Source organism: Cyprinus carpio, chromosome B22 (genome assembly GCF_018340385.1).
Source record: "Cyprinus carpio isolate SPL01 chromosome B22, ASM1834038v1, whole genome shotgun sequence".
Taxonomy (NCBI): domain Eukaryota; kingdom Metazoa; phylum Chordata; class Actinopteri; order Cypriniformes; family Cyprinidae; genus Cyprinus; species Cyprinus carpio.
The window spans coordinates 12,361,420-12,373,491 of NC_056618.1; the positions used below are offsets into that span (position 1 = coordinate 12,361,420).

The window sequence follows — 12,072 nt, forward strand, 5'->3', positions numbered from 1 at the left end:
CCTCCCAAAGGTGGGCTGCAACTCATCAAACGCTGCTGCCAGTTGGAATCAGCTTCCAGAAGAGATCCGATGTGCTCAAACATTAGTCACATTTTAAATCTAGACTCAAAACTCATCTGTTTTTAGCTGTGCATTTGTTGAATGAGCACTGTGCGATGTCCGAATTGATTGCACTGTATTTTACATATTCACTGTATTCTATGTAAAATCATTTTCTATTTTTAACTGTTTTAGATTCATTTTAAATAAGTCAATTTTTAAATCATTTCCAATGTTTTTAAAATTGCTTGTTTTTATGTTTTTAAAATTGCTTGTTTTATTTTTGTTATTATTTTTCTTCATGATTATTTTACCTTCTTTTATGTAAAGCACTTTGAATTACTATTGTGTACGAAATGTGCTATATAAATAAACTTGCCTTGCCTTGCCTTGCCTAAAGAATTGACTTTTTTATGGCTTTTATATAAAAAAAAAGTATATATTTGAATGTCCAACTGTTTAAACTTGAACTAGAGCTTTTCGTTACAAACAATGTTTGATGATCTTTAAATGTTTTGTGATGTAATGCACACTGAATTGATTCCAGCTTCATCTTCTCTTCTGCAGGTTTTTGGGTCCTGCTGCAGATGAAGGCTGTGAGTATGTGACTGGAATTGTGGGTAAAAACCTGTTACTCCTGAGAGAGCTGGATCTGAGTGAACATAAACTAGGAGACACAGGAGTGAATCAGATCTCTGCTCTACTGCAGGATAAACACTGTACACTCAACACACTGAAGTGAGTATCTTACATCATTTCACATGTTACATGACTAGTAATGTTACAGTCGTCTATTTTAATTCTCATTTGAGTCCGACCCCACGTTATAAAGCTTGGAAGAGCCAGGACATTTTTTAATATAACTCTGATTATATTTGTCTGAAAAAAGACATTCACATACAGGTGCTTCTCAATAAATTAGAATGTCGTGGAAAAGTTCATTTATTTCAGTAATTCAACTCAAATTGTGAAACTCGTGTATTAAATAAATTCAGTGCACACAGACTGAAGTAGTTTAAGTCTTTGGTTCTTTTAATTGTGAAGATTTTGGCTCACATTTAATAAAAACCCACCAATTCACTATCTCAACAAATTAGAATAAAAAAATCATTTTTAGTGAATTATTGGCCTTCTAGAAAGTGTGTTCATTTACTGTACATGTACTCAATACTTGGTAGGGGCTCCTCTTGCTTTAATTACTGCCTCAATTCGGCGTGACATGGAGGTGATCAGTTTGTGGCACTGCTGAGGTGGTGTGGAAGCCCAGGTTTCTTTGAGAGTGGCCTTCAGCTCATCTGCATTTTTTGGTCTCTTGTTTCTCATTTTCCTCTTGACAATACTCCATAGATTCTCTCTGGGGTTCAGGTCTGGTGAGTTTGCTGGCCAGTCAAGCACACCAAGACCATGGTCATTTAACAACTTTTGGTGCTTTTGGCAGTGTGGGCAGGTGCCAAATCCTGCTGGAAAATGAAATCAGCATCTTCAAAAAGCTGGTCAGCAGAAGGAAGCATGAAGTGCTCTGAAATTTCTTGGTAAACGGGTGCAGTGACTTTGGTTTTCAAAAAACAAAGTGGACCAACACCAGCAGATGACATTGCACCCCGAATCATCACAGACTGTGGAAACTTAACACTGGACTTCAAGCAACTTGGGCTATGAGCTTCTTCACCCTTCCTCCAGACTCTAGGACCTTGGTTTCCAAATGAAATACAAAACTTGCTCTCATCTGAAAAGAGGACTTTGGAGCACTGGGCAACAGTCCAGTTCTTCTTCTCCTTAGCCATGGTAAGACGCCTCTGACGTTGTCTGTGGTTCAGGAGTGGCTTAACAAGAGGAATACGACAATTATAGCCAAATTCCTTGACAGGTCTGTGTGTGGTGGCTCTTGATGCCTTGACCCCAGCCTCAGTCCATTCCTTGCGAAGTTCACTCAAATTCTTGAATTGATTTTGCTTGACAGTCCCCATAAGGCTGCGGTTCTCTCTGTTGGTTGTGCATCTTTTTCTTCCACACTTTTTCCTTCCACTCAACTTTCTGTTAACATGCTTGGATACAGCACTCTGTGAACAGCCAGCTTCTTTGGCAATGAATGTTTGTGGCTTACCCTCCTTGTGAAGGGTGTCAATGATTGTCTTCTGGACAACTGTCCGATCAGCAGTCTTCCCCATGATTGTGTAGCATAGTGAACCAATGTTTCACTATGGTAGAGAGACCATTTTAGGGTAGAGAGACCAAATGAGAGACCATTTTGAAGGCTAAGGAAACCTTTGCAGGTGTTTTGAGTTGATTAGCTGATTGGCATGTCACCATATTCTAATTTGTTGAGATAGTGAATTGGTGTTTTTTTTGTTAAATGTGAGCCAAAACCATCACAATTAAAAGAACCAAAGACTTAAACTACTTCAGTCTGTGTGCACTGAATTTATTTAATACACAAGTTTCACAATTTGAGTTGAATTACTGAAATAAATGAACTTTTCCACAACATTCTAATTTATTGAGAAGCACCTGTAACTTTACCCAGCTTTACTGTGAAAAGAGTCCATTCAGGCCAAAATTCCCATAGTGCATCGTTTTATTTTCTTCATTATAGAACATGAACCTGTGTGACAATCTGTGTAATAAGCAGGATAATGTACATCCATCCGGTTGTTCTCGCAGAATAAACCCAGACAGGGTGATCAGGACCCCGATGCGAAGTGGAAAATATTAGACGTAAAATATTGATTTGAGTTGAAATATTTGAACGCAAAGCTTCCGTGAAGACAGCAGTTATGAGCAAGCTGCAAATTCAAACTAAACAAAATAATTAAGGCAATAAAAAAATTAAGACAAAAATGTTTTAAAACCTTACCAGTTTGTTAGTTTTCTTATAATCTATTATAGCGTACAAAACAATCGTAGCAAAATGGCAGCAGCTGCGTTTGTATGAAACAAGTGCGAGTCCTCGATACCAGGATGGCATAATTAAACAATTGTACACCATTTTGAATCGAGTTTTAATATTTTATTAGCTAAACAAATGCAAAGCTTCCACCAAGAAAATAAATAGTTCAAGCAAGAGTACAGCGCCGACTGCTGTTACCCGGATGAGCCTGTGTTATTAGCTTTTACAGGTTGTTATCCAGGGATAACATACCTCAGAATGTTGTGACTGACCAATCAGAATCAAGTATTCCACAGAACCGTGTAATAATGAAGAATAACATCTTTTCTAATAGACTTTCAGACTGCAGTATCAGTGAAGAAGGTTATAAAGCTCTGTCTTCAGCTCTGAGATCAAACCCTTCACACCTGATAGAGCTGGATCTCACAGGAAATGATCCTGGACCATCAGGAGTGAAGCAGCTCAGTGATTTACTACAGGATCCAAACTGTCAACTCAAGACTCTGAGGTGAGAGATGATGAAATAATGCTAAATAAATGATACGCATGTGAATTATTTGTATTATATATAAATTATATTATATTATAGTATATTATGTTAAAGTGTATTATATTATATTATATTATATTATATTATATTATATTATATTATATTATATTATATTATATTATATTATTTCACTAATTCAGTAAGGTACACTATCTGTTGTTGAAAATGATCAAAGATGAAAGATGAGATGCTGCAGCTGCTGTTGTTTTGATGATAAATGTCAGCACAGTTTAGTTGTGTTAAAAGTTACTGGTTAATCAGACATTTTGGGTCACTAGATGTGCTGGTGTTCAGTAGTTTGGTGCCTCTCGGTTAACATTTATGATTGTGTTATTGTGGACATTTCTCATGAAAATATATTCAGTGTGAATTTATTATCTTGATTGTTTAATTGTTACTGAATGCACTGTACATTAATTTCCATCAAGCTCAGATTCACAACACTGTAGATCTACTACAGCAGATCTATCACAGACCACAAACATGTGATGTGTGTCAGGAGAGGATCAGTGATAACACACACATCACACACACACACACACACACACACACACACACACACACACACACACACACACACACACAACACACACACAAACACACACACACACGTATGAACCCAAGGTTCCTCTCATAACGAGCAGAAGTACTGTTGCATCAACACAGACATCAGTTAAATAAAACTATCCAGAGATAGTCTGAACCCAGATCATGTTCTCTGTTAGTGGATCAGCAATCCAGTGTTTGGTGAATTCTGCTACATAATAATAGGAAGAGCCGGCATCAAAAGATCAACTATATCACTATGAATGCTTAGCTGTCTCAAGCTAGTTATCTCTTTGCTAACTTTCCTCATCTCCTGCTTAAAAGCCAGAAAGATCTTGAGATTTTTGAGAATATGATCTAGTGAGCTGTTGCCCCTGAGTTTCTTTTAAAGAATTTACTTTTGACTTTTGTCTTTCTTTGAAATATTTCTGAAAAATGATTTGTATATTTAAATGTTTAACTGTTTAAACTTGAACTAGAGCTTTTCATTACAAACAATGTTTGATTATCTTTAAATGTTTTGTGATGTAATGCACACTGAATTGATTCCAGCTTCATCTTCTCTTCTGCAGGTTTTTGGGTCCTGCTGCAGATGAAGGCTGTCAGTATGTGACTGGAATTGTGGGGTAAAAACCCGTTACTCCTGAGAGAGCTGAATCTGAGTGAACATGAACTAGGAGACACAGGAGTGAGTGAATCAGATCTCTGCTCTACTGCAGGATAAACACTGTACACTCAACACACTGGAGTGAGTATCTTACATCATTTCACATGTTACATGACTAGTAATGTTACAGTTGTCTATTTTAATTCTCATTTGAGTCCGACCCCACGTTGTAAAGCTCGGAAGGACATTTTTTAATATAACTCTGATTATATTTGTCTGAAAGAAGAAACTCATATACATCTAGGATGGCTTGATGGTGAGTAAATAATGGGGTAATTTTCATTTTTGGGTGAACTATCCCTTTAAGTGCACAGGGGTTGGAGAAAATAATGTGAACACATTAGAAATAGCCAGTATTTTATTAATGTGTTTACCATCGTTTGCCTTTAATACAGCTTCCAACCTTCTTAGAATAGATTCATACAACTTTTGAATAGACGTCGTTAAATTTAGTCTCTAACTTCTGCTGTGACTGCTGAATGTGATCATGTTTACTGACTACAAACTGAGGATTGAAGACTAATTTAAAAACATTGACCACCAACCAGTTACACCTCCCTCACAGATGAACTGAAGCCCTTTAATGCTTGCTTTGATCGTATAAACACAGAAGCACATCAAAGCTGAGCCCCACACGACAACCTGCCTCTCTCCTTTTTTAACCAGTGAGGTGTGCTTCTACCTGAGCAGGTGAATGCACAGAAAGTGTCTGACCCTGATGGTCTTCCTGACCGAGTGCTCAGGGTCTGCACAGAACAGCTGGCTGATGTCTTCACACACATTTTCAAGCGCTACTTGGTCCTCACCTGCTTCAAAACAGTCACCACTGAACCAGCACCAAAACACTACAACTTTACACTCCACAAAAAATTATATATACACACATTTATGCATATATATATTCATAAATATAGTTCCATTTGCACTTGTGGTCAGATGCTAACTGAAAATTATATATACACACATGTATATTGGCTCTTTTCTTAATCTGCACAATGGCAAAGTTGAATCTAATCTAATTACTGGTATGTAACTTTTTTTTTCTGTGACAACAGAACTGTTCACAACTGCTTTCAATTTAATGTTAATATTTAATAAAATATAAAATGTCTAATTAAAGGGCATCTTTTATGCAAAATCCATTTTTACATGCTGTTTGGATATAAATATGTGTTGTCAGAGTGTGAGCACCATCACCCTAGAATGATAAAAATCCACCCACTCCTTATTTTTTATTAATTATTATAATTATATTTAGACCAGCTGTTCTGATTCTCTGAGCAGTGTGACATCACTGTTTAGGCTCCGCCCATGGCCAATGACTGACAGTCCTGCACAACTGTAGATTACTGTAGTTTCTGCTCTCAGAGAGTTGTTTGGTTGTGTCATAGGTATGTACAGGTAGATTCTGATTTTCGACCGCTGCAGATACAGAGCGCTGTGGAGTTTCTGACCCGACGGTGGAAACACAGCGTGATTTTGGGTTCGGTGCTACAGGTCTGAATAATTATGAGACACTGACACGTCAAGTCAAGTCACCTTTATTTATATAGCACTTTAAACAAAAAAAGATTGCGTCAAAGCAACTGAACAACATTAATTAGGAAAACAGTGTTCCAATAATGCAAAATGACAGTTGAAGGAAGTATTATAGTCCTTTGCTACTTCAAAAACTGTGACATCAACACAATGTAGATTTTAAACCAGGAAGACAAAAAAGCTCAAAATTAACCATTTTTATAAAATATTTATGATTAGCGGTTTCTAAAATAGTCTTCTATGATGTGAAACACAAACACCTCTGATACAATCTCAGAAATAGTAGTCTGGGGTTTCATGACCCTTTAAAAACTATCTTCCCATTACCCTCACTGGCTGTTACCTTGTTTGTTGCGCTATATATATTTGTATATTTTTATATATGTTCATATATTTTTGTATAGTTAATCTGTCTATAATCTATAGTGTATATTTTACTTGTAAAGTAATTTGTTGTGGTCTAAACATATGAAAGTTGTAATGAGTGTTTCTTGTTGCTCATCATTTGAAAATTCTGCTAAACCCAATATCCAATAATTTCAGTTAATAATACCAAAAATACACACACATTTCACTTTTATCCAGTGGGACAGAACTGTTTTCATTATGTTTGTTAATGGGACACAACAGAATAGTTCTGTGCTGCTGTAGCAGAACATATTCATAGTGTTTATTGATGCTTCATATCATCTCTCTGCCATCAAACACCAGATTAATGAATGTGTAACACAACTGAACAGAACCGGTCCAGACTGGGCTTTATTCTGTGCAGGCATTACTTCTTCAGTCTTATCTGATTCAGAGAAATATTACTGTACTTCACATCTACACACAGACAAACCTACAGTTTTATTTAGATGTGCAAAGTTGAATCTGTGTAGCAAAGCTGATCAAGTCACTGGACAGATCAGAGCGAATGCATTTACGTTGTAGTGATGTACAGACCAGAAACAATTTAAACACAAATACACAGCAGTCAGGATTTTTATTTTAGACCATATGCTCCAATTTAGACAAAAGATGAAATAAGAATTATATGACAGAAATATATAAATAAAAAGATATGAAAGTTTTTAACACCTTTCACACAAGGATGTTAGGAATTAAAACTTGTATTTCTATCAAGAATCAGGACAAATTGTACATAAATCATGAGAAGTGTAAATTATTTGATAAAATGAACAACTTATTTGTTTTTCTGTTTTGAAGACCAAATTGTGGAAAATTATTCAAAAGTGTTCAGACACTCTTCTTCTGCTTTTTCTTTGATCTATATTGTGACTTTATTAAATAGTTTTCTTTTATCTTCTCTCTTTCTCTCAATGTAGATTAAGCTTCTGTGGTTTGACAGATGAAGGTTGTTCTGCTGTGACTTCAGCTCTGAAATCAAACCCATCACACCTGAGAGAACTGATCCTGACCGGGAATCAAATAAAAAACACAGGAGTGAATCACTTATGTGACGTACTGAAGGATTCACGCTGTAAACTGGAGAGATTGAGGTCAGTAACATTCCCATTCAAGAATCCAAAATGATGAAAATCACTTTGGTTAACTCTTATGTGCTGTTCAAGGTCTTTTGAGACCCCAAATGATGTTTGCTGAAATAATAAAAATAAAAAAGTTCCCTTTATGTAAATGTCATGAGAGTTTGTACGTTTGTCAACACTTGGTAGAAAATTAAATTGGATTGATATCTGGTTGTGTGTTAGTGTGAAAAAAGTCACTCTCTGGAGACCTACATTGAAATGAATGAGGAAATGATAAAATCAATACTTTTTCTAATTAATTTATCAAATAAAATCAATAAATCCACACAATTCAGACCACAAAATACCCAAAAATGAAGTGACAACCCTTTCACACGTTCACAATGCAGTTTATCAAATAAAATCAATAAATCCACACAATTCTGACCACAAAATACACAAAAATGAACACAACCACAACACACACACACACACACACACACACACACACAACACACACACACACACACACAACCACACACACACACAGAAATTATGGAGGGACACCACAACACACACACACACACACACACACACACACACACACACACACACACACACACACACACACACATCCACACACACACACAGAAATGATGGAGGGACACCACAACACACACACACACACACACACACACACAACACCACATACAAGTTTGACTGTAATCATGTCATAATTGTAAAAAAATGATATTTCAGTAAAAAAAAAAACTACACTTTGACAGTCATTTTATATTATTACAATAACGATTTCATAAATCGAACAAATCTAAAAAAAAAAACAAAACAAAAAAAACGTAAAACTTGAAAAGATCTATATCTATATATAAATAAGCCATTGAGTAATGCTCTAGAGCTACCTGTAGCTGTAGTTTAAATTTAATGTTTTTTTGTTTGTTTTTTTAAATGTTTATTTTCAAATAGATGGAAGCAATTTGGCATTAAACTATGTCACATTGGCCATGTTATCCCCATTAATCAATAGGGTTTGTGGGTCTTTTATAAAGTGAATTTTACATAAAAGCTCTTTTTGTATAAAAATGACTCTGAATAGTTTAAGCAAACAAAAAATAAAAACTCTGGAGCTTGAGGTTCAGCTCAAATGAATAAGAGTAAAGGGGGATGGTGTCAAAATGACCAAAAGTGCTGATCACGTCTCGGGTGTCAGAGCCAGTGCCTCATGTCAGTCTCATTCCCTCAGAACTATCAGTGTGACATTACTAACACCACGCCAGGGTTTCGTACAGGTTTAAAGCATGATTAAAGCCACTGATTGTCCTGAATCACTAAATCTGCCTATTATTTGTATAAATATTTTTAATTTATTTAAATAAATGGAAAAAAAAAATCATAAATCCTTCAAAAAGCTGCACAAATGTGGAGTAAAAACATTAATAAACTGAGTAAAATTACATTTGTTTAAAAAAACATTTTGTAACAAAATGTCTTTTGTTCTCTGTGGTCTCTGGAGACCCCAAACAGCACGAGTGTCCTCCCCAAACCAACAGCACATAAGAGTTAAACAAAACACTTTATACTCAATATCTCATGATGAATGTGTTCACATTATATTTGTGAAAGATTCTTTTAGTAAACTTGATTTATTTCTGATATTTTTGTTCTGGCTAGTAGAATTTCTGAATGACTATTAAATAATAATAATACAAATTGGCTTGTGAGTGAGTTATTTTGAGCTTATAACATAAATTTGAAAGTTTCACTTAATTTAGACCTGCTGATGTTATATCAGACTTTATTTTAATGCGTGTTTCCTAAAAAGCATGTAGCATTTTAACCAATCACACACATTTCTGTTGAGCATATGAATGTAGTGGAGAATCCAGAAGTGTTTATATTAGGCAGCGCGGGAAATACCAGAGTTTTGTTTCAGTGCATGACACACTCACTGACTCATCGAACCAAAGAAACAAAAAAAAGTGCTGATACGATGCAAACAAGATTCTTTTTGGGCGAGGCAGTACCAGACAGCTTCATTTGATTAGAATGGTTTTTGCAAGAGAGACATAACTCACACTAGTCCACTGATGAACAAAAAAGTGGTTTGTTTTTTTCATGCTACTAAAATAACTAATTAATTGATCTTGATTTTAGAATATGATTGTGCAGTGGATGAATGGATGAATTTGCAAAACCAAATTGTTACTTTCAATTCATGTCTTTATTTTTTGTAGACTTTCAGACTGCAGTATCAGTGAAGAAGATTATAAAGCTCTGTCTTCAGCTCTGAGATCAAACCCTTCACACCTGATAGAGCTGGGATCTCACAGGAATGATCCTGGACCATCAGGAGTGAAGCAGCTCAGTGATTTACTACAGGATCCAAACTGTCAACTCAAGACTCTGAGGTGAGACGTGATGAAATAATGAAAAATAAATGATACGCATGTGAATTATTTGTATTATATAAATATTATATTATATTATATTATATTATGTTAAAGTGTATTATAGAATATTATATTATTTCACTAATTCAGTAATGTACACAATTTGTTGTTGAAAAAGATCAAAGATGAAAGATGAGATGCTGCAGCTGCTGTTGTTTTGATGATAAAATGTCAGCACAGTTTAGTTTGTGTTAAAAGTTACAGCTTAATCAGACATTTTGTGTCACTAGATGTGCTGGTGTTCAGTAGATTGGTGCCTCAGTTAACATTTATGATATGTTATTGTGGACATTTCTCATGAAGAAATATTCAGTGTGATTTATTATCCTGATTGTTTAAAATGTACTGAATGCACTGTACATTAATTTCCATCAAGCTCAGATTCACAACACTGTAGATCTTACTACAGCAGATCTAATCACAGACCACAAACATGTGATGTGTGTCAGGAGAGGATCAGTGATAACACACACACACACACACACACACGTGTCTGACCTGCAGATCCTCTCATAATGAGCAGAAATTACTGTTGCATCAAACACAGACATCAGTTTAAATAAAACTATCCAGAGATGTCTGAACCCAGATCATGTTCTCTGTTAGTGGATCAGCAATCCAGTTGTTTGGTGAATTCTGCTACATAATAATAGGAAGAGCCGCATCAAAAGATCAACTAAATATATCACTATGAATGCTTTAGCTGTCACAAGCTAGTTATCTGTTTGCTAACTTTCCTCATCTCCTGCTTAAAAGTCAGAAAAGATCTTCAGATTTTTGAGAACCATGATCTAGTGAGCTTTTGCCCCTGAGGTCTCTTTTAAAGAATTTACTTTTGACTTTCTGAAAAATATTTGTATATTTAATGTTCAACTGTTTAAACTTGAACTAGAACTTTTCATTACACACACATGTTTGATAATCTTTAAATGTTTTGTGATACAATGCACATTGAATTGATTCCAGCTTCATCTTCTCTTCTGCAGGTTTTTGGGTCCTGCTGCAGATGAAGGCTGTCAGTATGTGACTGGAATTGTGGGTAAAAACCCTGTTACTCCTGAGAGAGCTGGATCTGAGTGAACATGAAACTAGTCCGTAAACTAGGAGACACAGGAGTGAATCAGATCTCTGCTCTACTGCAGGATAAATACTGTACACTCAACACACTGAAGTGAGTATCTTACATCATTTCACATGTTGATCCTGTATCTTAATTACATTACAAATCACAAACTTTTTTTTTTTTTTTTTGTTCTGACTAAAGATTCTCCAGACTTGAAATGTAACTTATATCCTCAAAATCCTTTTTGTTTTTGTTTTGTATGTAGTTTTAATTATTGTATGTTACTTACTGTTATATTGTTTTCAGGTTTTGGCAACATTTTTATTATTGCACTGTATGGTGTTAACACATGATGAATTACTACTCACACATGAACGTAACGTGTCTGATTCATTGTGGTTTTCTCTTTGCTGTCTTCAGTCTGTGGAGATGCAGTACTTACAGAGAAACAGTGTCTCATCCTGACTTCAGCTCTGAAATCAAACCCATTACACCTGAGAGAACTGATCCTGAGTGTGATCAAATAAAAAACACAGAGTGAAATCACTTATGTGACGTACTGAAGGATTCACGCTGTAAACTGGAGAGATTGAGGTCAAGTAACATTCACATACAAGAATCAAAATGATGAAAATCCCTTTGTTTAACTCTCTATGTGCAACTCGTTCAAGTTCTTTTGAGACCCCAAATGATGTTTGCTAAAATAATTAAAAAAAAATAAGTTCCTTTAATCTAAATGTCATGAGGTTTATGCAGTTGTCAACACTTGAAGTAGTAATACGCTGATTTGCTGCTCAATAATCATTTCTGATTATTGTCAATGTTGTAAACATTTGTGCTGCTT

At 35.4% G+C, this 12,072-nt stretch overlaps 2 protein-coding genes across 3 annotated transcripts in view; one reads left to right on the top strand and one right to left on the bottom strand.

The window, feature by feature from the left end:
- Positions 1-12,072, bottom strand: part of LOC109103223 (NLR family CARD domain-containing protein 3-like) — a 1,793,396-nt gene that overhangs the window by 919,951 nt on the left and 861,373 nt on the right. The gene's annotated exons all lie outside the window — the stretch shown is intronic.
- Positions 1-12,072, top strand: part of LOC109070511 (ribonuclease inhibitor-like) — an 862,999-nt gene that overhangs the window by 421,651 nt on the left and 429,276 nt on the right. The window contains exon 10 of the mRNA XM_042748669.1: positions 7,557-7,730. Coding sequence (XP_042604603.1) covers positions 7,557-7,730 — 174 coding nt within the window. The remainder of the gene's footprint in view (positions 1-7,556; positions 7,731-12,072) is intronic.